The sequence below is a fragment of the Monodon monoceros genome, unplaced genomic scaffold (genome assembly GCF_005190385.1).
Source record: "Monodon monoceros isolate NGI ecotype Baffin Bay Population unplaced genomic scaffold, NGI_Narwhal_1 Super_Scaffold_15, whole genome shotgun sequence".
NCBI classification, from domain to species: domain Eukaryota; kingdom Metazoa; phylum Chordata; class Mammalia; order Artiodactyla; family Monodontidae; genus Monodon; species Monodon monoceros.
In genome coordinates, this window is record NW_021703771.1 from 54,113,858 (window position 1) to 54,141,613 (window position 27,756).

The 27,756-nt window shown below is 40.5% G+C and overlaps 1 protein-coding gene across 1 annotated transcript in view; it reads left to right on the forward strand.

The window, feature by feature from the left end:
* The first annotated feature begins 416 nt into the window (after positions 1-416).
* The window catches only part of RSPO3 (R-spondin 3), a 75,912-nt gene continuing 48,572 nt past the window's right edge, over positions 417-27,756 (forward strand). Inside the window, exon 1 of the mRNA XM_029223931.1 lies at positions 417-839. Coding sequence (XP_029079764.1) covers positions 743-839 — 97 coding nt within the window. The 5' untranslated portion in view covers positions 417-742. The remainder of the gene's footprint in view (positions 840-27,756) is intronic.

Here is a 27,756-nt window from a genome sequence, read left to right on the forward strand (position 1 = left end):
CGTCCCTCTGCCAAATCGCGACGCCTGTACTTTTCCAGCTCCCTCTTTCCCTCTTGAAATTGAAAGTTATTGAGGTCGCTCAGGGTTGTTGCTCCAGCAGTTTCCTTCCCCGCCCCCGAGCTCCCCCCGCCCCCAGCAGCCATCCCCCTTCCCTCCCCCCTCCCTCGCCCTGTCCCTCCCTCCCTCCCTCCCACCCACCCTCTCGCCCTCCCTCCACCACTGGAGCGGCTCCTGCTCGCGAACAGCAGAAGCAGCTCGGGGTCTCTCCGCCGCCCCTTGGCCATGGCCGCGGTGCTGACGGCGCCCGCTCCCCTCCGCTCCCGGGGCCCCCGCCGCTGCCGCAGCAACCTCTAAGCCCAAGGGGCCGCCACCGTCGCCACCGCCCACCCGGATCCCGCCCGCGGCCGCCGCCGCCGCGCACCATGCTACCTGCGGCCGCCCTGGCGAGGCCGCTCGCTGCTTCTGGAACCCTCACTTGCGGCACTGACAGCCACCGTACAGGAGCCCCCGCAGCTCAGGGCTCGGACAGTTTGAAAGTACAGTAGTTGGTTTCCCTGACCACCCGACCCGCTTCGTTTGCCATCCCAGCTCGCCTATCGGATCTGAGTGGAGGAGTCCGCTGCTTGGATTCTCTCTTGCTCTCCATATACGCCTAACACCTACGTGTATTTCTAAAACATTCAATATTAATTAACAATCAAAAGAAAAAGGAGAAAAGGAAGGGAAATATTACTGGGTTACTATGCACTTGCGACTGATTTCTTGTTTTTTTATCATTTTGAACTTTTTGGAATACATCGGCAGCCAAAACGCCTCCCGGGGAAGGCGCCAGCGAAGAAGTAAGTGCAGGCTTTTTTACGCATTTGCTCCCTCCCGCCGCGTTCACCTGTCGGGTCGCTTTGCCTGTCCTGAGTCGGCTCCCAGAGGCAGCGGTCCTCCCACCCAGCACCCCACGCCTCGAGAGGAGGTAACCGTTTAGGCGCCTGTGTTGGCGTCTTTCACGCCTTCCTCTCCGCGCCCCTCTCTTCCCCCGCATCCTTCTGGGTGCCAGGGTCCGGCGGACCCGGCGCTAAGGTGGCTCCCGCACCCTCATAATTTCAGGTTCGCGGAAAAGTTCGGCCCTTCGTTAGACTAGCTCGAGGGATTTGTGCTTTCCCCCCGAGACGTGGACGGGTGCCTCGAGCCCCCAGGCATCACGGACTCCCGGCCGGCTGGATGCCCCTGACCACTGAGTTCCCGCCGGGGAAGGCGCGGCCGCGGCGCCCGCTCACCTTGCGTCGCCGCCTTGCTTGGGGAGACCTCGCAGGGTCCTCCCGCGGCGCTGGGGTCGCGAGGAACTCTCCCGCCCCTCGGGAAATGGCGAGCGAGCGCCTGCGCGGCCGCTATACCCCCAGCCACGCACGAGTGGAACCGAAGGGCGCGCGGGGCGCTCGGGGTTCGCGTGCCTGCGCGCTTAAGGAGACGCTCTGCGTCCCAGTACGAGGGATGTGAGGGCTGCCGAACCGGCCGCTGGGAGCTGGAGGTGCCAGGTTTCCAGTTACAATCTTGCCTGTCACGCGTGAGCGCTTTTACCGTCTCAGGCCCTTTAAAGTGGGTCCCCTGGGGAAAACACACACTGAGGGTGGGGTTCCCCTAAAGACTCAGGCTCGCCTCCTCGCTGCCCCTTTTCCCGATTCCAGTTACTTGGAAGGTTGGCTTGTGAAGACTTCCTAGGACAGTGCCCTAGCTGGGATGAAACGGGCACCGCCCCCCCACCAGGGCACCCTCAACCCGGGTTGGTCTGTTTCAAGGTGGCATCTTCCATAGATGAGGAGACAGACCCGAGAGAGGCACCTCTCCCTGCCCGTGGGTAGCCCAGCGCGCTGGCCGCTCCGCTCCGGCGTAGGTGCAGGCGTGTGGAGTTCCTTCGCAGATAGAACCGAGGGCGACCCTGGCTCCAGCGTGGGGGGCGCTGGCGGGGACTGGGAGGGAGAAAACTTCCCGGGGCGCAGAGAGCGATGCTATTGCTTTCACCAACTCGGACCTCCGCCGCCCAGGAGCCAATGACGCTTGGCGGCGCCTGGTCCCGTGCGCAGAGCCACCTCGGATCGCTGGCCCGCGAAGCCCCTGGGGGCAAGCTCGGGTACAGCGCAGAGGACACAGCACAGTCTTGTGTGAGATGGAGATTTTAGTAATCGCTTCTCCGCCACTGTTTGTGCCCTGCCTCTGGACGTGAGTGACCGCTGAAAGCTCCCTTTGTGCCGCTTGCCTAGGGCAGACAAGGTTTGATTCACCTGAAAATTGCCTCTAAGAAACGCTGTACCAAAGCGCCAGGGGCTCCCGCCCGGCCTCAGCGCCTCTAGGATTGCGTAGCCGGGGGGCAGGAGGGCCTAATCTAAGCACGTCGGGGCATCCGATTTATTATGCTTGGCCTCTGGATGGTTGTATTCTTCGAAACTCCTCCACTCACCCTTTCACTCGAGACTTGCGGCCGCCTCCCAAAAGAAGTGGCTTGGAGCTCGAGTCTTGCCCTCGTTTCTGGCGGTCCCCAGGTCCCCTTCTCGCAGAGTCCGGCCAGGGGAACTGAATCGCAGGTCGGTGGGGAGAGAGAGGGATGCTGGGCACAAGCGCCAGTGCCCTCTTCCAGCCAGTGCCCACCCGGCGCCCATGGCCCACACCCTCCTTCACCCCACTGAGGACCCCAGGGCCAGGAGCCACACAATCGCAGGGGAGGGACGGGGTCCTGAGTGTCAGAGTGGTCTCCGATTGCAGTTTGGGGGCCCCTGTTTCTGATGGAAGACACCGGAAAGAAAGCTGGCCATCCATTCGTTCTCACTTCCCCCCAGCAAGGACAGCGGTGCAGGAAGCTGCCCAGTGGTGCTGCCCGAAGTCTTCTGGGAGCAGAGGGGGGACGGAGCACCCCTAGGCTCCGATTAGAAAGGATTTACAGAGTCCAAAGGCGAGCTGCTTTTTGATCTGCCTTAATCTTCCCAATGCCAAGTCAAAGGCGCCCTCTTGTTGTGTAGTGGGGATGAGAAAGGGAGTGGGTGGAATTGTGTTGAAATTCCGATTGTTCTGTGGGTGTGGGGCCGGGAGAGAGCTCCCCTAACAGGGGATGCTCCTTGCTCCTTCACACTTGAGTCTGCCTTTGCTCCTGGGGTTTCCTGATGCAATCCTGGAAGAGGGGCGACCCCTTGCGTTCTCCGAGGAGACAGAGGAGACTCTTGGCAGGTGCAGCATGGGGTTTGTTGTTGTTGTTTGTTTGTTAGTTTTTTTTAGAATGGGGAAGGAGTAGAGGGTAAGGTCCAGAAAATCAAGGTCAAATTGCAGGTGTACAAACTCGTTTCTTTGGAAATCTCTGAAAAAAACGTTTTCTCAAATAGGGACTGGGAAAAAGTTGTTTAAATGAAAAATAAGGTAGTAGTCAAAGGTATTCTAGAAAGAAACCGTCTTTCCTATTTTTGCTTCAAGAGACAATTAAGGTATTTAACCTTTTGGCCTATAGTTAAATAGCTTCACTCTCCTAAACTTTTAAATCTTAACTAATGATAGAAATTTGGGGTGTAAGAACTATTTTTCAGAGTTTTTAAAGTGGTCTCTTGAATGTTTTGGTAGAAAAGTTTCTTGCAAAAACACGTTCATTTGCAGTGTTAAATATGATCAATTCTAAGGAACCATGGCTTATCCGCAGATAAAGCAGATAAAGCTATCTATATCAGCAATCTCCTGTTTCCCTAAAGGAACTGCTATATTTATCTCTACTTTGTTGCAAACTAGTGATCCTGTTTCCTCTTATAGAAAAAATAACATTTTAAACAGGAATTTTGTACTTTAAAAAAAATCTATTATGTTATGGATAAATAAATACTCAATAACTTTTTTACCTGCTTGGATTCATATACAGCTCCTAGAGTTGACTAAGTTGAATTTACTCAAGATAAAAATGAAATGCAATCCTTATTCAAAAATCCTGAACCAGAAATGTTTTCAGAGGATGTTAAATAAAGAATCCTGAACGGAGTTTTAAACTCGTTTCCAGCTCAGCCTTTACTGCTTGGTACCGTCAGCTTCTGAATTCTAGCTTATCTGCTAATAAAAGTAAAGGTTATATGTGCCATAATAACCACAGTACCTTACAATTGCACCACACTTTCACTTGAGTTATTCACTTGGATCCCTAAATAGCCACTTGAAGTATAGAGGCAGGTATTAATATCCCCATTTTACAGGGAAAGAACCCAAAAAACAGAGGCTAAGTAACCTATACAAAGCCATACAGCTACTAAATGGAACTTATCTCCTGCTATTTATGCTATATGTTGGCCCATGTCAGAGAGAAGATGTCAGGCGTGTTAAATAATAAATCTGATGGTCTCAAAACCATCATTTATCCTATGTTTGTAGAATAAGCTGTTCTAATTGACTGGAAATTTTTGAACTGGTATTTATATGTATTATACATTAATGACCAATGTCAAAGAGTTAAATACCTGATAATGATAATGAAGCTTGCTAAATATAATATTATTTAGTTATTAAGAAAACATTGTACGATCATATTATGCCAGAAGACTATTGTGAGAAACATCAGATGCCATTGTAGTACCCTTTTAATTTGATGCCATCTATTAATTGGTTTTTAAATGCTTAGATTCCAGATAGATCCAACTTTTGAAAAGCCATTGTAGGCATAATAATTACCAAGCACTCACTGCACAATCTATAAAACTTTTAAAAATCTTTCGTAAAGATGTTTGAAATAAAGGAGTAAGAACATAAGAGAAATCATTTTAATGGTGATAAAATGAAAATCGATTTATTGGAATACAGTGGCCATTGCTCATGATACCGTTTTGGATGTTAAGCCATTCTTTGAGATTCTGATACACTCTTTTTTTTTTTTTAATTATTTTGTTTATTTATTTTTGGTTGCATTGGGTCTTTGCTGCTGTGCGCGGGCTTTCTCTAGTGTGGCGAGCGTGGGCTACTCTTCGTTGTGGTGCGCGGGCTTCTCATCACAGTGGCTTCTCTTGTTGCGGAGCACGGGCTCTAGGCGCGCGGGCTCAGTAGTTGTGGCTTGAGGGCTCTAGAGTGCAGGCTCAGCAGTTGTGGTGCATGGGCTTAGTTGCTCCACGGCATGTGGGATCTTCCCGGAGCAGGGATGGAACCTGTGACCCCTGCATTGGCAGGCGGACTCTCAACCACTGCGCCACCAGGGAAGCCCCTGATACACTCTTACACAGCTAACCTGGAAAATAATAGGTTAACTACAAGACAGAAAAATCTTTCATTCTATTATGCATTTTGTCATATTAATTTTGAATGGAAGTGTCTAGTTTGGATATTGGCTACAACGCATTTTTTCACCTGTCTACTTTTGTCACCAGTCTACCTTGTTTTTGAGTGAAACACTGTTTAATAGATGAAGATATGAGTAAAATTTGCTAGAGTAAGTATATTCTGCAACATATTATGTGATATCTGTATGAATCCAAGCCCCAAATTCAAACTCTTAGGCATTGATGGCAACATCTAAATATAAACAAAAGACATTTATTTTTGTGAATTCTAATTTAATCATCATTGCACTATCAAAATTGTTTCTTAAAATATCTCTTTGTTATACTATTTTAATTCTTTATTACTTCAATAAAAGGATTTTATTAAAAACATTAAGAATGATAATTTTTGAATATTATCTTTTTAGTCCCAAGTTATTCTATGTAAAGTAATTGAGAATATAATAATCATAAAATTGATTTAATGGCATTACTTCAAATTTTTTTTTTTTTTTTGTGGTACACGGGCCTCTCACTGTTGTGGCCTCTCCCGTTGCGGAGCACAGGCTCCGGACTCGCAGGCTCAGCGGCCACGGCTCACGGGCCCAGCCACTCCGCGGCATGTGAGATCTTCCCGGACCGGGGCATGAACCCGTGTCCCCTGCATCGGCAGGCGGACTCTCAACCACTGTGCCACCAGGGAAGCCCTACTTCAATATTTTTAAGCATGAAATATGAACGGTATTTTAACTTGCAAGTAGATAAGTTTTGTTGAATCATTTCTCCATTAAATATTTCCTGGAATTTAATATTCTACAAATTAGGTCCCCAGAAAGTGATGAATGGGAAATTACAGCATGTAGTTAAATTTGATTTTCAAGTTATTATGGGGAAACTCTTGCCACACTACTACAAAACAACTTTATTAGTCATCTGATCATTTTAGTCTATTTTAATCTGGACAGGGATCTCCAGATTGCTACTGAGTATCTCAAATATTTTCTAGTTAAATGGTTAATCTTTTTTTAAAAATGCAATAGTTCTTTTGAATTTTATATATTATTGATAGAATACTGTGTGTTGTCAGAAACCTTTGTAGAGTTAAGACCACATGATCTCTTTGCAATTATAAGAATGAACTATCAAAAAATAAAACTATTCCACATACAGCAATTTTCTAAATCGTCTTTCCCCCCTTTATCTCTATCCAAATGTTTCATTTTGGACGTTGTCCTAACCTCTCTTCCCACTTCCTCACTATTCACTCTCCCCAGCCCCCAAAACATCCTTTTCCAAGCAGTGAATTCTTGAAATGCCATCAGAGTGGGTATTATGTTTCATGAAATGTAAGAATCAACTTTGGTTACCATTAGGAAAACATCATTCAGTTTTGAGACCATGGTAAGGATCATGTAAGACAGTGTGTTGAAATTATATGTTTTACTTGGTTAAGACTATTTCTTCTCTGAACCGTGCATCATACACTGGCAATCTTTTGAGAATGATCATTTGAAAAAGTGTCACATCATAAGTTATATAGATATTTTTTGCCTTGCTTTTGATTTTGAGGAAAAACGTGGGCTGCTTTCTTGATTGTGAATTTTTTCTTAAGGTTTAAAATGATTTGATTATCTTAAAATTTACCATTTGTTGGCCAACCTAGTAAGTTCGAAATGCTTTGCAGTTATACCTTAACAAAACATATAAAGTATAAAATACACATCTGTAAAAGACGTTGCCCATTTTTTCTGTTTGTTTAATTCTGTCCATCAGATCTTTCCATTCAGGACTATTACTAGCATTACGACTAAAGTACTTAACCCAGCAATGATGAAAAGAATGGAATGGTCCATTCTCAAGGATTGTCGGGGTACTGAGGATGCCATTGAGTGCTAAGAAATCCCATTTTCTGCTCCGAAGATGTTTCAACAACATGCAGCTTTTAGGCAAAATACCTGAATTATTTTTACATATAAAAAGTTTGAATAATTTCAAAAACTCATTTAAAAAAATGGCTGCAGGTGCCTCTTCTCTGATAATATTTCTGCCTTATTTATATTCTTGGCGAGGTAACTAGGTAACTGGGTAACCTAGGTAACTAGGTCTAGTTACCATCTGCTGTCACTAAAACTGTTCTGGAAGTTTTTAGGGAAAATTCAATGGTACTGAAGGAGATGATTGCCCAATTAAATACATATTTAATGGCCTTTAACTGCTTTTATGCTTTATGCCTTATGCAAGTATCTAACCCAGTCTTCAAAATACTACCTTATTAGGTTTCCATCTGACCTTTAAGAATTTGATGGATAGCAGCAAACATCATAAATTCATGGTACGGACTGAGACCTAAGAAGTCATTGAAGGAGAATTCCCAGTGTATGTTGAGAAAAGTAGGCTAAGAAGTAGAAGACCTGGGTTCTACGTCTAGCACTGCTAGTAATATCTGAATAACCCAGACAAGCCCCTTTAGCACACTAAGCTGCAGTTCCTCATCTGTGAAATAAGGCGGTTGGTTAAAAATTTAGATCTGAGCAATTCTTATAGGTTCTTCAACTTTTAATCTTTTGGTATAAGAACATGAACCAGGAGCAGCGAGTTAGTTCTTCTAAACTTAGTTGTTTTATTCAACCAAGTTTAGTGGATGAAGATTAAGAATACAAACAGGGACTTCCCTGGTGGTCCAGTGGTGAAGAATCCACCTTCCAATGCAGGGGATGCCAGTTCAATCCCTGGTCGGGGAACTAAGATCCCACATGCCGCAGGGCAACTAAGCCCTCAGTCCGCAGCTAGAGAAGCCCGCGCGCCACAGTGAAGAGCCCGCGTGCAGCAATGAAAGATCCCATGTGCAGCAAATAAGACACGATGCAGCCATGAAAGAAAGAAAGAAAGAAAGAAAGAAAGAAAGAAAGAAAGAAAGAAAGACAGACTCAGAGGAGGAAAGAGGTCATCTTAAAAAAAAAAAGAATACAAATATAAGTATTCACTTATTATAAGTAAATCCATCATATAAAGATTAATAAGTAACTTATCAACATAGAGACTGAATTAATTATGATATTCCTCACCCATCACAATATCTAGTGCCTGAAAACCATAGCCATAGCGTCAATCCACATACTCCATTTTTGGCAAGGCTGTTTTGTCCTTGGGCTTAGAGTCACAGGGAGCTGTTTTGGAATCCCAGCTAGAGAGATGCATCAGAACTCCCCTACCATGACAGGATTTTAGAAGTGGCCCTGTAATGGGATGGAAGCGGCAATTACAAAGGCCCAGGTTTAAGCTTATAAGACCCTGTGCTATGGCAATGACTGATTGAGCACGAGAGGGCATATGAAGGGAAAAGAGGAAGAGAGCCATATTTGGCACTAAACTTTGGCTTATAAGGACTCATGTCTGGGTGAAAAACAATTATCTCTATCTTTTTGATTAGAGATAATCAAAAAGAACAGGAAAGTAAGACAAGCAGATTTGTTAGGAAACTTATTTTCCTTTTGCGCTGCCTTTGAGGGCCAGCAGGGCATTTAGTAACACTGAATCAAAGTTGCAGAGAGATTCCGGAGCTGAAAATAGCATTTTTGAGTCACTCCCATAGAAGGGATAGTTGAATACATGAGATAAAAATCTGGCAGTGTCTTGTTTATTGTTATTAAAATGTTTGCTGTGCTGACATTGAGACTCACTCTTACTGGTAGTATCAAAATAAGATTAATTACATTAAGGTACTTTGTCTATAGAATCGAATATATCATTTTCAACTGTGGTTTCTCATGTTTATAGCCCTTTTTGTGCTACGTAAGAAAATGGTCACTGGTATCAGGAGCGGTAATTTTACGTTGCCAAGTCTTCCACTTGAAGATCATACTTGGAAGTCTCATCACCTGTGGAACGATATTCCTTTGCCACAGGATCTTAGGAGACCTGAAAAACTTTATAGTAAGGAAAGATTAGTTTCCTTAAGGTGTAAAAATGATTTTTTATATCATTCCACTTGGATCTACCATCTACTCATAGCATTCTACTTTCAAGCAGATTTCTCAACAAAGTGTGCTCTCTTAAAATAAGAAATTCTCGGGCTTCCCTGGTGGCACAGTGGTTGAGAGTCCTCCTGCCGATGCAGAGGACGCGGGTTCGTGCCCCGGTCCGGGGGGATCCCACATGCCGCGGAGCAGCTGGGCCCGTGAGCCATGGCCGCTGAGCCTGCGCGTCCGGAGCCTGTGCTCCGCAGCGGGGGAGGCCACAGCAGTGAGAGGCCCACATACCACAAAAAAAAAAAAAAAAAAAAAGAAAGAAATTCTCAGGATGGAATGAAACTTGAAGGAATTCAGTCCATCTATATGATACGTGAACTACTTCTGCAACATCCCCACAGAGTAATTGTCTAGCCTCAGTAACAGCCAGGTTCCACGCCCTCGCTTGCTGCTTCTAGACAAGTTGGGTCTTCCGAATCAGGAAGCAGGTTATATTTTCTAGTGGTCTGTTCTCCTACTTCTCTTCTGAGCACTTGGCTGGGGCATGGGATTACATTTAGTTACCTTAAAACATCTTTCTAAAATGAATACACAATAATTCAATGCACTATATTCACTCCCAAAAATTGTCCTTAGAAAACTAGCTGGTAAGCATATTTATAATTATACCCCAATACAAAGCACATTCCTGAGAGTAAGTGGTAAAGCAGCCCCCATTTTATAACCACATAATACAAACCACCACCACACAATATAAAATAACAGAATTTGTGAAATGCTTATTTTAGAACACTGTTTTCTTAACATATGCTTGATAAGCTGGTAAGAAAAAGTGCCCCTGGTTTCTCATTGTTAGGTACCCTCATACAATGGGACCTCACATATGTGAACACACAGTCATCTCGACCAAAGCTGTCATATAAGAAGAGACAGTATCAGCCACATTTAGATGAAAAGAAAGAGGTACCATAGTTCTCAGAGCCACTGTTATATTCACATACATTCTACCTTAATATGCATTTATATTTATATGTTAAAGTGAGTATTGTGATAATGATTGTTGAAATAGCTGCCGTGTTTTAGTCACCCGTGAGTGCCAGACTCTGTCCTTGATGTTTTTGCAAATATTATCTCAATTAGTCCTCCCACTTACCTTGTAAGGCAGGTGCCAGTAGTCCCATATCAGTGGCCTGAGGTCATTCAACAAAGATATGGTGGACCTGGGATCCCAGCCGAGGACTGACGCCAAAGCCCATATCCTTCCTTGATTTTTTCATGTCACTTCAACTATTGGGATTGGTACTTGAAGCAATCATGGGAGTGTTTTCTCAAACGCTACCCCACTTTTTCTTTCCTTTACTCTCTGCTCATTATCTCTTCCTCCTCATTTAACAAACCACAAGTCTTCTTCAAACATTTACTCTAGAGGTTGCTTCTGGTATTCTAATACTCCTTCCCACATCTCTTTCTTTTCTCTCTCCTTTTTCCTCTTTCCTTAAACCTACCTTATTGATGGTTTTTAAACATAGAAAGTTGCTGATTTTTTTTTCATTAGAAGCAATAGAGTAGCACAGTTTATATGAAATAATCTAAGATTATTCTTCCCATCTGTGGTGCATAATTCCAAGAGAAGACTAACTAAGGCATGAGAATGTGGGCAAAGTCTATAATTTTGCAGTTAAATATCAAAATCCTTCTCTGTAATTTATAACCACAATAGATATTTCACTGGCTAGTTTTTGCTGTCCAGAAAAGTTATCTTTATGGTACTTCATAAAATCTCTTATTTATATAACTTTTACTATGAGCATTAACAGTAACCTCCACTCTGAATTCTTGCTTTATGGGCCTTGGTACAGTGATTTTTCAACCCTGATTTCCAATTAGAATCACCTCGGGATCTTAAAAAAAACAAAGCCAGACTCTATCTTAGACCAAATGAAGCAATCTCTGGGAATGGGGCCTGGACATCTGCATTTTAAAAGTAGTCCTGGTGATTCTAAGGTACAGCCAAGACTGAGAAGTACCATTGGACCCTTAATTCAAGGATAACTCTTACAGCTAAGCAACTGTTGAAAACAATGACAGTTTCATGAGAGTTCGACAAAAAAAATAGACTTGTGTGGAGTATGATAAGAGATGAGATATGTGTCGTTCGAACAGATAGTGGTTTAAAATATGAAGCAGTCTGATAGACCCAGATTGTTTATCAGTTGAGTACTGTTTAACTTGTGGCACTGACTGGTGCAGACAAGACCATCTGATTGAGAACTGTCTCAGCCAGAGGGTCTAAGAAGACATAGCAGAGTGCACACAGTAGAACATGATGGTGAGTTTAACAGCTACTGCTGCTGTTTTCACAGATAAGACCCCTGCTGCTAGGAGAGGTGCGATCAGGAATGAGGGTGCTTGCTGCTGAACTATACCAGGGGTTAGGGAGGCAGTGAATAGAAGATGAGGTATCAGCCATACCCCCAATTTTTTTTCAAAGCTACATAATCATAAACAACTGTTTTCATGTCTTACCAGATGACTGTGCCCTAGAGTCCTCTTTGTTTTCAGGAAAAATGAAATGGTTAGAAAATGGCCTCTAATAAGAAATAAACATCCTTTTCTTTTATGGTTTCTACAATTACTGACTAACTTTATATTGACTACTGGTGATCAGTAAAACTACTATAAATAGCATAGTTGTAACTCTATCTTAATGGGTTAAGTTTTGCAGTAGGTTGTTTATTCTTGAACTTACTGTTCTTACTTCTCTCCTAATGTGCTCTTCTTTAAGTGGTTATCTTCATTAAATCTTGTTTATTATTCTTTTCTAGTCCATGAAGGATGTTCAAACCTTGCCATAAACCAGGGAAAGCTCCATGTAAAAGTGAGGTGGAAGTCTGGGCTTCCTGTCAGACTTAATTCTGTTTGTTAAGGGGGCTCCTTGGGAGAACTTGGGTTCCAGTGAGTCACTAGGCCAAATCCCAATAACCACAATTGCCAAAAGTAATTAGACTGAGGAAAGCCAGGCTTCTGGAGAGGAGGGTCATCACAGCACGCTTGAGCCATTGCTCCGTGGTCAGACCTAGTTAGTTGTCCCTAGGGATTGGGAGCAATCATGAGTTACAGAGAGCAGGAAACCCACCAGAAAACAATGCTTTTCCACCAATTTTTTTTTTCCTCAATGGGTTATTCATCCTAAGCATGCAAGAGATGGGAATGTGCCGCCAGTATACGTGCGCAGTGCAAATCACCGTCATCTTATAAACCACCTTGTCTGCCTGCATGAGGGCAAACGCACACATACAGAACGCCTGCTGTCATCACTGCAAGTTCTCCTCCTCCCTTCCTGAGTAGATAAAAAGAACCCAAGGAATGTAGCCTGAGTCTCTGTGCGAGAGGTGTCTGGTGAGGATGGGAAGGGAAGGGGGAAAGGATCTTTGTAAACATCCTAAGGTCAATTTAGATATAATATTCCTGACGTAACATTTGGAAATAAGAAAATAGTATATTGCACAGGACAGGAGCTCTAAAACCTCCAGATCTAGGAAAAGGCCAAGAGCAAGCTTAGGATTTCTTTTACTGAAGACAATACCATTTTGAAATATGGTGCTGTAAGCAGCTAAATCAAAATTATTACGAACTAAGCGGTGCTTTGATTTTAAGCTTTCGCTATGCTAGAAATTAGAAGATTGTTAAGCCTTTCTATAGGAAAATACTCAAGTAGCACAAATATATCTATGCTTAATAACCTCAGTGAAAGTTCACCTTTGAAACTATTGACACTGCCTCAAATACCCAGTAAGGTTACTCTGTCACCTCCTGTGCTGGATCTTTAATTGAACAAAGTCACAGAGTTCCCGCTGTCCTTAATGTGGTAAGTTTCACATTCTCTTATGATTCAGAATGATGTGAGTATATTTTAGTACTCCTATGACCTTAGACCTTAGACCCCTGTGACCTTAGACTCTCTTTGTTTAAACATGTGGATGGGTGATATTGCTTATTTTAAATCCACAGAAAGGCTCGCAGTCAGATTCTTATTCTGGCCAGCCTTCTGTGGCAACTGGCAATCTCCAGGTAACACTGGGCAAATAAAACCCTGACCTCGTGCCCTGTGTACATCAAAGAGTTATAATGATCTGCTATCAATATGATATTACCAGTTTAGTGGAATCATATATTTGATTTTATTTGGTCTTAAATTTGACCACGAGCTGATTTAAGAATTGAAGAATCTTAACTTTTGGAAATTTAGCAGCAAAACGGTGACCTTGCATTTACTTGTATCACTCACTACCTTTTGATGGCATGTAGTTTCTGCCATGCAATACAGAAGATGTAGACAAGTGCTGCTTGGCCACAAACTAAATGAGCACATACTGAGCTGCTGAAGATTTGTTTCGTACAGAATTCAGTCTTGTTTTCCAATCCATGAGCAATTTGTTGATCTAACAGGACCCTCATTACTGTTTGGTAACAAGAAATAAAGCCCGAAGGCGGTATCCTTAGTGGCCTCAATTCACAGACTCATTTCATGCCACCCTCAAGATGTTAACTCTTAGCCCTCTCCACAAAGACTAGTACAATTTAAAAGGGGAAGTCTCTCCTATAGCATATTTCTAAGACACCCATCCAACATTCCAGTTCTGTCCAGAGCTTGATGTAAATCTAAGCTTTTAACATAGATCAGTGGGATTCCCTTGGAAGCCAATTAGACTTGCAAGATCATGTCGATGCATCCTTGGCCCTAGTACAATCAATAGCATGTGCCATTCTACCTAGCACTGAGCCTCCAGGGCCCAGCCCTGATTCATGTGTGTTTTCAGACTTGTGAGCATTATGTGCCCATACCTCAACGTTTAATTTCTAATAGAATAAGGGAGATTTCCAGCAAGCGTAGGTCCAGACCATTTCAGGCTACTTCTACCATTTTCAGTACCCATGTGGACACCTCATTGACGTTCTAGGAATTCATCATGAACTGTTTGCCTCTGAAATTAATATCTTGCCCATACTATAAATGGAGAGCTTACAAACCCAGAAATCTTTGTGTAATAATTTTTTAACCAAACTACTTAATTCACAGACTTTGGGGCAGAAGTACCATCGTTCATCAGATAAGGACACATTTCAAATGAAAATTGCCAAGATTTTCCAATGCAGGATATTTTCTCCGCCCTTCCTAGCCCAAACGTACTTTCTCATCCACTCCTCAAATTCTAAACCACTACTAAGATGAGTCGAACAGCCTTAATTTTAGGCTCTTCCAAAGAAAAAACAAACACACAGACAGCCGAGTTAATTTATGAAACACTGCTGCATTTATCTTGGCATTTATCTTGGCAAATTTCACTTCTCTCCTGTCTAACTCTTGCATGCTGACTCTCGCGCTCAGCAATTTATGGAAGGGACAAGTCATTTCTATATATTAAGCACCTTGGGCTTCCCTGGTAGTGCAGTGGTTGAGAGTCCGCCTGCCGATGCATGGGACACGGGTTCGTGGCCCGGTCTGGGAAGATCCCACGTGCCGCGGAGCGGCTGGGCCTCTGAGCCATGGCCGCTGAGCCTGCGCATCCGGAGCCTGTGCTCCATAACGGGAGAGGCCACAACAGTGAGAGGTCCGTGCACCGCAAAAATAAATAAATAAATAAAATAAAATAAAATTAAGCACCTTGAGGGCCACTGCACAGAATGATTTCGGTGTTCCTTCACACTTCCTATACAAGTTTCTTTCCTCATATACAATTTATTTGCTGGGTCTCTGAAACCGAATCCATCCCTTTACTTTAAACCTGAAGCAAATGGAGAGCCATTTTTATAAGAGCAATAAATGAAAGTGGCTGTTCAGATACTTTACTTGAATTTGTCTACACACTGAAGTACCTTTTTGTTAATACAAACCCTTCATATTCTAGCAAGCAGCTTCCTGAAAATCTAGGGCTGCTTAAAATTATATGACCAGGAACCAGGAATCTCCCCTTCCCCCGACACCAGCCCCTGTTCCTGGGAGTATGCCAGCAGTTTTGCAGGATTCATTCTGACAACTGTTCTGGTGTAAATATTTAGAGAAATCCTTTCCATTAGAGATGAAACAAAGTGTAAGTAACTGTTCCCAAAAGATATATCTTATTAATGTTTGCAACAACAGGCCTTATGCTATCTGATGCACAGATTCCAATATTGTACACTGGAGAAAAGACTAAGGGAAGAAAGAATCCAGATAGGAAGTAGATTGAACTCTATGTAACCTGAACTGAAAAATATAAGTTATCACCAGAGAGATGAAATGTTTTAATGTGCACAGAAAGTAGGGGAAATGAGTTAAATTAAATTGAAAATAGTAAAAATTGGCTACTAGTGTTTTAATGGTTTAATAAAAAGTGAGGGGCAGTTACAGATTTTTCTATCACCCTGCCAGTTCAGTGTAGTTCTTAGCTATTTCTCCATATTCCCCACAAAATGAAGTAATACATCTGAGATCCTATCTGATGTAAGTTCTGGTTTCTGTGTTGTTATTCAAGAACTATTAAAAGGGATAATAGCTAAGCTCTAATACTTGTATCAAATATCACTTGTTAAAACAGGGTGGTAACCTAGCCTCAAGGGGTGGAAGCGCACCAGTGTTCCACTTCTGCACTTTCCTGTCTGCATGGCATTTTCAAGTGTTTTATATACTAGGGGATTACACAGTTAAGTCATTTAAAACATCAGAAGCTTCACTGACTGAATTTCAAATTAATTCTAGTGTATTGATGATTACTGTGATACTTGACTAGAAAAGGTATACATCCTTTACACTACTTATTGTTTCCTCCTTTGCTTGTTGATTTAAGGCCTACACTAAAATATAAAAAGCCAAGAATTTTAATTCAGTTTCTTTATTGATAAGTCACAATATAAGATTTCTCATTAGTATATGTAATTTTTTCTTCTTTACAGGAGTAGGATTTTTCTTTTTACTTTACATAGAATCTTTTTTCTGCTGAAAAGCATTTTAGAGAAAAGATGCTATATAAATAATGTTGTTAAAATATCTTCAATGGGATTTTATTCCTCCTTGTTTTGCTTCTAACTTATAGTGACAATCATTCACTGCTGAGTCTCCAGTTGGATCCCACTTGAATCCTATATTTGTTGGTGATTTTGCAAAGAAAATAAAAAGAGGTTTAAGGGAGATGACATGGAAACTTCATAAACTTCATTGTAGGAGAGTAACATCTTTCTCATTGCCTTTTTAGAATCTTGATCTTTTTGTGTTTGGACTATAGCTAGAGAAATGCCACATTAGAGGGTAGGTGGGTTGATTTCTAATTAACACTCTGCTGTATAATTTAGACAGATCATTTAGTTTGTGATTCAGTTGCATCCACTATAAAATCTGACTCTTAATCTTTCATTTATTTGAAAGCAAGAGACTGATCTTGAAGTCCCTGCAAGAGTAAGATCAAAGAGCTTTCCCTTTCCTTCTTGAAGCATGCTCTATCCTTAGACAACTATCCGTCAAAACTTCAAGAATGTGGAGTTAGAGCTTGAATTCAAAAGCATGAGATTCTCTTTGTACTTTCATGGAGTTTTTTAGATCATATTTTTAAAAAGCTAACAAATGAAAAAGAAGTTCTGTTGGGGGGGAAAAGTACAGGGAAAATTGAAATTAAACTTAGCCTAAAATAACATAAATTCATTCATTCATTCAACAGCTATTTATTGAACATTTAGTATGTGCCGAGATTGCAAAAGTGAACAAAACACACGTGATTTGTAGCATGTCACAGTGGTTAAGGAAAAAAAATTTAAAAACCATGAAACTAGAATTAAGCAGTATTTGGCCTAAGATAAGTGAGAACTGTTAGGCACTCTTTCTAAGCTGTATAACTTTTCTTTTTGAGTATTGTTTAAATAGAACTGGAAAACAGATTGTTTACAAATAAGCCTAATGAACACCCAGATTTTTCTCTGGAAAACAAGGATACTAGACATCATGTGGGGAAGACACAGGAAGGTAGAGGAAAGATCAACTGAAAACACTGGAATTTATTGGGCCTCCCAGTATTTTCTTGCTTGAAAATTTATGACCGATGAATAGGAGTCATGGCTTAGCATGACGTTTGTGACAATCATAGGAAGTTTGCTATGCAAACTATAAACGTGGTTGGCATTGTTAGGTAAAGCTTGTAATGGAGCAGCATGGTTTAGCTGAGCGAATTTCCTTTTTTGGCACTGAATAATTCCTATAGTTAAACTTTTACACTAGTTCATTAACTGGAATTACTTTTATCAAACAGACAAACATTAAAATATTGTATGTTTAGACATTAGTGCATTTTTGTCCATCTCTCAGAGGCATTTTTCAAACCTTTTATGGTAACCCTTGACCACTACATGGAACATACAATCCGATCTACTTAAAGCTCCAGTTTGGCAAATGCATGTCAACAAGTTATTTGGATTTCTTATGTGATCTTTCCTAACATCAATTGAAAGCTTTAAATGTCAGTTGCCAGAATTCAGAGCCTTGAAAATAATATGATCCAGTTCTTTTCTGTATGTTATTACTAACTTGTGAAGGATTTTGCGTAAGGAGAGGTGACTATCAAGTGTTTTTATATGTGTTATCTCATGTAGCCTTCACACCAATCTCGTGATATATAGTTAACTATTTTAGAAATGAAGAAACTGAGGCTTAAACTAATTAGGAAACGGATCAAAATGACATAGTCAGAAAGGGTAGAATTAAGTGTATACCCAGATCTTACGGCCTAAAGCACAGCTTTCCCCATTACACTTTGCTTTTCATTAAGCCCATTGACGGAGAAGGCCAGAGGAGGTTTAAATGAGGGAAATTCTCTTTCTGCTACTGAGACAGAACTACTGATGCCTCCTTAGACAAGAGAGTAAACTGGGCTAACCGACAGAAGTGGTTAGTTGGGAAGTATAATGAGAAGCCTTTAAACTGTTGTTAAAGCAGGGGCCTGATAAGATCACAACTACTGTTCTTAAAAGTTCACTGTAGTTGCTCAATGGGAGCAGAAGTGGTGGTAGGAAATGGAAAGATGTGAGCTCCGTTCATAGGAAAGGGTGATTGGAGATGAGGGTGGGGAGGGCACCCGGCTGTCTGGCTTTAGCCAATGAATGGTGCTATTTACTGAAATAGAAAATACTGGAGAAAGAGCCATGTGGATTAGGTGTACATTTTTTATTTTATTTTATTTTTTTCTAAATTTATTTATTTATTTTTGGCTGCGTTGGGTCTTCATTGCTGCTCGTGGGCTTTCTCTAGTTACGGCGAGTGGGGGCTACTCTTCATTGCAGTGCGCAGGCTTCTCATTGCAGTGGCTTCTCTCGTTGCGGAGCATGAGCTCTAGGCGCGTGGGCTTCAGTAGTTGTAGCACGTGGGCTCAGCAGTTGTGGCACACGGGCTTAGTTGCTCTGCAGCATGTGGAATCTTCCTGAACCAGGGATCGAACCCATGTCCCCTGCACTGGCAGGCAGATTCTTAACCACAGCGCCACCAGCGAAGTCCTACAGCATGTTTTAAAGGGAATACTGCATGCAGCATAATTCCCTCACGTAACTGAAGAGGAAAAAGAGAGGCCAGAGAAGTGAATTACTTGACTGAAGTCACTTTGCAGTGGAGCCAGGAGAAACAAGTCCTGTGGCCATTCTGTTACACCAGACACCACACGGCAGATGGTTCCAAGGACTGACGTTCCAGAGGAGCGCTCTGTGTATCTTCTGGCAATCTGATTTCTTATTTGTTTAATTAACGGTCGTTTCAAAGAGAATTATTTGTTCACTGGATACTTATTTCACAATCTCTTCATTTTCTTACTCCGTGAGATCTAAACACTAAAAAGTTTCTATAACCTGCTGTCCTAGTGTAGCAAGACTCACAATAGGGCACAATTTTTAAAAAACAAACCAATTATACATACTCTCATCAAATACAGTTGTCAGTTTCCTCATCAAATATATTATTCTATTCCTGGGAATGGTCAAGTTCAGATCTGGCCCTGAGATGGTAAAGTACCATTATGCCCATTATTAACAATAACATATCCATATAATTTTGTACAGCTTATAAACACATGCATATTTGTACGCATATTTGTCTTACAAGTTCATGGCCATTCCTGCATTACCAGAATCCCCATTTATCTCCTGTGACGTTCCTACTATTAGTTTAATTTCTTTGAGTCTGACAATAAAGGCATGTAGATTAGGGGAAATCTTTGTTATGGATGAGATGATTCTTATTGGCTGACAAGGTGAATTGGTGGCTCTTTAAGGTTCTTTCCCATTTAAGTAACCATGTGTGAACTCATCCTGGAAGGTGGGGTGGGGGAAATTCCAAGGGAAAAGGGTACCAAATAAGCTATTTTAAAGACAGAACAGAAATGCTTTTAAATCTAAGAATAAAATTCTAAGCCCGTGGCTCCCCTGATAGTCCTTATAAGCTAAAATAAGTTAAAAATAAAGATTCATAATGATACATTATTTGATAAAATATTAAGGAAAAAAACTTTCCCATTTTGTTATTTCACTATAATCATTTATTTTTGTTATATATCGGGTAATGAATTAGGATCTTGAAATTTGCTCCCTGATTAATATTCTGGTGATACAGTATCCAAAGGAACATGCCTATAAAGGATATGATGGAAGATGAACCAAGTTGGATCTCTTTTTGTTACTAAAGATTTGGCTGTATAGTCTCAATGTAGAGTGATCATTATCATGGACCACAGGAACATTTATTTCATCCAGTGAGGAAGATGGAAAATCAGAGGAATAACAGTCAGGTGTCTCTGCTCCTACTCTATGCAAGATTCATGACTAACTTTCCAGGACCTGTCTCCACAATGACTAATCACGAAGAAATGAACATCAGGGAATGATCTTAAACACTGGAAATGTAATGGGATATCGATGCTGTAAGAAGTCACGCTTAGCTTCATCATTTTAGTTCTCTTTGGTTTTGGAGAACTCTTAGATTCCATACCTAAACTCGTGCACGCTCAGGTGTAATGATTGAACTGCCAGGTTGCAAGCATTCCCCCCAACTTTGTTTTCTGAACTCCTATTATGCGTGAACAACTTTTCCTAAAGTCCCATCACCTTTCAAAACCATGACTTTTCCTTGTTATCGGCACAACCAACTCCTTGGCCTGCTATTCATGCTCTTTATGTTTAGTCATAACTTTCTCAAGCCTCTAATTCTCTCCATAAATTTCACATTCCAGTCAAACACCCCCCCCAAAAAAAAACCCTGAAAAGTGCCACTAATGCTAGGTGATCCTTGTCAAGGCATCAAAACTCCATAAGCCTCAGCTTTTGTTTTTGGGGAGTTTGGGGTTTTTTTAATAAAATGAAGGGGTTTAGGGTTTTATTCTTTATGATGCATTATGAACCTGTTAATGTGCCTTGTCCTGGGCTATGTGTTTGGGATACAGAAGGGAAATAAGACAAGTCCAAGCCCCAGGACCTCAAAATAAAACAATCATTTTCACCTGCTTTTCTCCCTCCCTCAATCACCTATCCTTCTAGTTTGATATCTGAATTCCCTTATCTCAGTTAACCACATCATTTTATGCCTAGTTTCCCAGGTTAGAAACCCCCAACTCAACATTTATTACTCTTTCATTTTCCCACTGAAAATTGATTGTCAAATCCTGTCAATCCTGTCCAATCTTCTTTGAAAATAACTTTAAAATCCATGCTCTCTTTTTGCATCCCATTAATACTATTCTAATTCAGCTAACAGCAATGCCAGGTACAGAACATAACATCCTATTGACTCTCTCAACTTTTAGTCTCTCCTTCTCAGTGATTCTTTTCTCCACTATCAGAGAGGATTTACTTAGAACCAAATTAGATCATGTCACTGATTTGTCCATAAACAGTTCATCTAAATTACGTGTAAGATTAAATTCAAATCCCCACCCAGTTTCTCCTTATTTCTCAATATCCAGCTCAAATGTCAGGTCTCCCAAGTAGGTGTTTCCAGGTGGTTAGGTGTTTCCTTTCTCCCTGGCCTTGTACACAGTGTTTACCATGCTGGCTTGACCTTGTTTATAGTCTCTAGCCATACTTGGAACTCCTAGGTCTTATCCATCTTTTCATCCAAAGCACCAAGCATTGTTTGACAAACTGTCTGAAGGAAAACAGAAAGCATAGTGGGTGTGCTCTATGGTAGTAGAACTTTCTGAAAGACAGATTAATGTTCACTGTGGGGAGATGTTTTAAGATGTTCAATATGAGGGGATGCAGTAAAATAATTATGTTGGCTGCCCCCAAATATCATAAGATTTGTTTTACTAAACATGATTAAATAGACTGTTCTGGGGAAGCTGTTTGAACTAAATCCCTCTAAAGTTCCAAAGGTTTATGATTCTATCAGCTGGAAGCTAATTAACTGTGTGGATGTCAGTGTTCTCACCTGAAACCTAAGATCCCATAAAATTCCACAGTTTTATGTTCACCATTATCCCAAATGTTCTTTATATATTCCTACATAAACATTACTGTTCATAACATTCCCTCTCTTTCCATTTGTCTAAGTTCTTCTCTTCCTTCAAGCGCCATAACTATTCCTAATCGTTCTCTACAGTCTTCAGATACCTCAGCCATCAATAATTGCTCCTACCTTTTGATTTCTGTTGTAAATTTCTAAACTATGTATTTACAGCCCTCGGAATATAAACAGACTATTCTACTAACTGTATTGTAGAATTCTTGAGCCAGGGACCGCGTTTTGTCTCTCAGTCCCTGCTAGAGAATTTCCAGTAATCACTGAATAAATATTTAGTTGTGAGGATGGCCATGATGTGACACTGAGCGTGTGGTATTTGTATCACCTGCATCACATTCACCTGGGGTGCTTCTTATAAATGTAGCTACCTAGGCCCACCTCTTCATTCCCAAATCAAAATCTTTTGGAGTAAAACCTATGCGTCTGCATTATTAACAAGTACTCCAGGTCGTTTTCATATACAGTAAAGTTTGAGAACCACAGGCATAGACCTTCACGTTCTCTATACCATTCTAGTACCATTTCCATGGCATGCCTGACCTCCTTCAGTCTGTTTAAGCAGTTTCTTGTCGTCAGCGTGTTGCTAGAGTCCCAGAGGACTTCTTGCTCAGAATGTTGTTTGAGACCACCATTGATACCCATTAAAAGCTGTGTCTGCAAGTCCTTAAAATGTAGCCCCTCTCTGTGACTGTTCGTGAATCCTGGGTTCCTCGAGGTTCCCCAAATCTGTTAGAAAGAAGCTTCATCATCTGTCCTCTCTCCTGTCTCCTTGCTTGGAGGCTCTTGAGTAGTTATTATGGACTAAAGCTTCCAGCTGCCTTGAATAAGAGTGGAAATAGTACAAGGACGTGTTTGGTACTTCTTGAGTGAAACAAAATGTCTTACGCTTACTGATTTGTAACGAGTGCCTGTAAGAGTGCTAGGTGCTTACACGGGGTCTCGCTTAATCCCCCCAGTGTCTATCAAGTAGATATTTTCGGGTTGCCGATGAGGAAGCTTAGGCTCAAAGAGGTTACGCAACTATTGTCTAAATAAATAATCAGACTCTTATTTGTGAACTCTTCGACACAGATTATTGGTTTTTTTCATCTTTGGATGTTCACCAACTAGCCCAGTGTCTGGATGTTAGAAAACTTAATTGTTTAGATGAAGAGGTACCTTCTGGTTTTTCAGTTAGTAAACGCCAGCACTCTGTTTGAGTCCAAAGCCAGTTCTCCACCGCCCAGTTCCTGTTCTCCTCTAGGAAACATGCAAGGCCCATTTCTGAATGAGGGGGTACCACAGTGAATCATGCACATAAATACAAAAATGAATCATACTCACAAAGGTGCATTTCAGCTCCTTCTGTTCTGTCAGCAATTTTGTGAATCTAGGAGAAAAATCCACTTATTTTTTTCTGCTCAGGACTTTAGATGTCACACATAAAGCTGGATTTATTTAATGGTATACCCACTATTTGTACATCTTGTGCCTGTTAAAATATCACAAGTCCCTTGCCTGCTGTTTGCTTATGCTAAGACTTCAGCCATCAGATATGCTACTTTAGCATGCTATGTGGTGAGAAGATTTAGGTTTATTCAGAATATAACCAAGTGGAGCTTGTTTTTAGCACAAACTGAAGTTTGTTTCATTCAAGAATATGAACTCAGTAGTCATAGAATCATACCCATGCAGATTCATTACCATTAAACTATCACATTTTCTGTTTATGTTGATTTCTAATTAATTCTCTCCTTAAAAAAAATAAAAACAGAATGGCTCTCTCAGCCAGACTGGAGCACATAATGATTCCCACTGTTGGATGAACACTGTTGGATCTGTCTCATGAAAAACGCTGTTATTACCACCCACTAACTCATCAACAGGTCCTGGCTCCCTACAGAATCTGGGTCTCCATTACCCCTGTCCACGGCCTCTTATCCTCTATTCACCTCCACTTGGGAACATGGCCACTTGGAGAAGGGGAAGCTTTCCCCCCCCAATTAGCAACAGCTGGAGATGCTGATTCAGTACCTTACATTTTACGCCCGTAGCAGAGTACTTCATGATAGATTTTCTACTTGTAGTTAGGAAAAATACCCACTATTTTTGGTTCTACAAATGCTTTTTGTTGCAGTTTCAGCAGTAGTGTCAACTATAGCTATCTGGTAGCTCATAGGAAAACTAATATGGTTTTCACTACTTTTGAAGAATCAACTTTGGAATTAGCCCTTAGGTTATTTAAGTCATTTAATGGAAAAAAACCCATAATAGTGAGATTCTAAAAGGAAGGTTATAAGTGAAAACTATAATGCTGTTGCTCTAACTTATTTAGACTGTCAGTAGGCGTCACTAATGGCAAGAATTCAGAAAAATACAAAAGGATTATATTCAAGATTGCAAAATGTTTTACTCTTTTTATTTATTCTTATGACGTCTTACATATTTCATAACTTTCCTGTTTCTTCTCACCACCACCAACGCCCCCTCCCCCTCCACACACCACTCCAGTACAAGAGAATGAAAATTTAAAACCCCAAAACAAACTAAAATTACTGCTAGAGGGAGGTGGGAGGAACAAAAGAGAAATAATATGTTCCCAAGAGCAAAGTACAGGTAGATCAATGTACAGTCTCTTCCAAGATTGCAATCTGAATGTAAATTCCCAATTTATGTCTAGTTAGAACATTATCCTCTAATATAAAAATTAATAGGAAAACATGTTTTTGTGGAATACAACATGCTGGTTCTGTTCCATGACCCATAAAATTAACAAAAATTAAAGTGAATAACTAAATCAGGCAAAAATGTGTTCTTTCCTTTCCCTCTAATATCTGCTTACCAATGCAGAGTCTGAAGGTACTTGGTAGATAATCCCAGCTATTTACTTTGGTCGAAAAGGGTCTGTAGGATCTGGCTTTAACCTCCTTTTCTAACCTCATCTCATACCAGTCACAGCACTGCAGCCTCACTGGTGTCCCTTGTGCTGTTCCTCATGCCCTGGTCCCTCCCACAGTCTGTGCACTGGCTGATGCTGCACCTGGGGTGCTCTCCCTCAGGTTTTCATGGCCGAGTCCTTCTCGCCCTCCAGGTCTCAGCTAAAGGGTAAATTTCTTAAAGGGGCCTTTCTTGGCCAGCATATTTAAAATAACTTCCCAGAGTTATTCTCTGCTTTACCCACCTCTTTATTTCCCGCACAACACTCATCACAATCTTTAATCATTTAATTTTTTGTTTACTTGCTTATTAGCTGATTAACGGCATGAGATCGGGAACCAGATGTCTTATTCATTCCTACAATTTCTGCACCATGTGTTGTGTTGGGCACATAGTAGTTATCAGAAATTTTTGTTAAAAACCTTAATACTAGTCTCCACTATATATATATATATATATATATATATATATACACACACATATATATGTACACACATATATATGTGTATATATGTGTGTATAATATATATAATGTATGTATATTAAATATATATTACATATAATATATATACTATATATAATATTATATATATAATATACATATATATATATATACACACAATGCAACCCACTTTCATCTTTCACTTCTAGCTCTGATGCTATAACCTGTGCATAGAAAAAGCACAGCCATTGTCCACCAACTTGGCATCTAGTTCCAAATATTCATCATATCTTAGATTTCGGGAATTCTATATCTGCCATCATTTGCTAGCCATGTTCTTAATATTTTGAGCTGGCTTGATTTTAGTGGAAAGTCTAGCTAATTGCTACTCAATGTTAGGTCTGTTTTATTGCGTGGTTTTATTTTAAAGTATTTATAGAATATAAATATTAGACTCCCTTCAGGAAATTATCATTCAGTAAGAGAAAAAGAAAGATTTTCCAAGTTTTCAAAGAAACAGTTTCCATTAAAAACAGTGTGTTTCCCACATAATAATGGTGGAGCCCTAACTGGGCTGCATTCAGCAGCTGGTGAATACATTCCTCTCCGAGACTATTAGGAATTTTGTGAACCCATTGGTCTGGGCACAAACTTTCAGAGTATCAGAAGTTGATTCACTGGGACAAAAGATGTGGCAGACTCAATGATTTTAACTGCTTCAGGTCAGTCCATGTCTGTGCTATTGATCTGACAAAAGACCAAATAGAATGTGTGGGTGTCATGTGTCTAATACAGGCACGCACACACACACACACACACACACGTGTGCATACATTTATATATTTAAATAGCGTAGGTGAATTTTAATTCATTTAATGATTAAAACATTGGTATATGAAGACATTAAAATCATCGGATGATACACAGTACTTCAAAAGTAGCAAAATCTATATATGTATATATATAAACATGTTCCTCTTTTAACAAATTATTAGTCAAAAATAATAATCGAGGACTATGATAGACCTCTGTTCATCCAGGTATCATTGTTTAAGAATGTAAAGGAGTATTGTATACCAGTAAGCGATTATATTTATTTAAGCAGCTTTTGATATTTTGCTGTCTATACCTAATACTCCCAAGTTGCCCAGATGGTTCTAGAGATCTTAGCCATTGTCAGTTCTGCCCTAAAAGCTTTAACCTATGAACAAATAAGAAACATTGACTCTCAATATTTTCTGGGGTTGATTCAATAGAATTTGAAAGAGACTGCCAAGTTATTCAAGTTTTTAACATTAGATTTTTCTTAAAGTGAATATTGCCAAACATTCCAAAGGAAACATGAAACATCTCTTTCCATGACCAAAAGATTACATTAAACTTAAAAATGATTTTATAACAATCAAGTCCCAAGATCTGATAGAAATGTGCTGTCCTTACTTAGGCAAGAAAAAAGTTTCCATTTTCACCAGGTGAATGGATAACTGAAGTAAATGGCACCTAGAAAAGCTTTCATTATGTTATTTTGAATGATTTATTTCATAATTAAGCATCCTCAAAATGTATGTGATTTAAACTTGGTTTCTTTACTATGTGTTCATAGATGCAGTTCACTAAAGTCAATTATAGGTACTTTCCGTTAAATATTTACTGCTTTAACATCGTTTTTTTTTTAAAAAACACAAATAAATGGCTTATATTTTATATTTATTGCTTTCATCCATTCAATAATCAAACACTCTTTAATGAAGGGACTTCCCTGGCAGTCCAGTGGTTGAGACTCCACGCTTCCCCTGCACGGGGTGCGGGTTCAATCCCTAGCCGGGGAACTAAGAGCTTGCATGCTGTATGGCCAAAGGGGGGGAAAAAAAAAACACCTCTAATGAGGACCTATTCAGTAAGCAGCTACCCTGTGTAGAAGCTTAGAATTATCCGGAAAATTACGAAGAAATTATCTAGATCGACTATATTTCTGCCTTCGAGAAGCTTCCAGTCAATGCGAACGTCCTTGTAAAAGGAGAGGACATGGATGAAAGGACAGATGTAAAAGTAACTTTGATTATAGAATTTCACCTGTCTCTTCTCCCTACCCTGTCTCCTAAGGCCACTACATGGAGAAGAGCAGACAGTGAATGTTGTAAAGATAAGAATGCTTTAGGGAGAATCTGTATGTTTCATTGGTTAAAAATAAATTTATCAAATTGGTTAATTTATTAACTTTTGATTATCTGAATTATAAAATCAATGTTACCTTCATGTGTTTAGCACTTCCTTTGAACTTAGTCGAACCTATTATAAACCTAAAGTCTGTTAAATTTTGTACTTCTGGAAATTCTCTAGCCACAGATAAATGACTCTCAGAGATAATTGGCAGCATGCAATAATGGATTTCTTCTGCATAGCAATTTACAGTAGATGTTAATATTTGCAGTTGGGCTGTAGAAAGGGATTAAAGTAAGGGAAATCCTTGAAGTTTACACTTAAATTGTTACAGAAACAGAACTTAGATTCCAATGCTGCAGTTGGTTTGGTATATCATAAACATTGAAAATAACAAAGATTGTGTATTTTCCAAATGCTCTAGCACCATTTAAAACTCTATGTTCTGCACCTTTTATCAAAAAAGTTGAATTAACTATCATGACAATA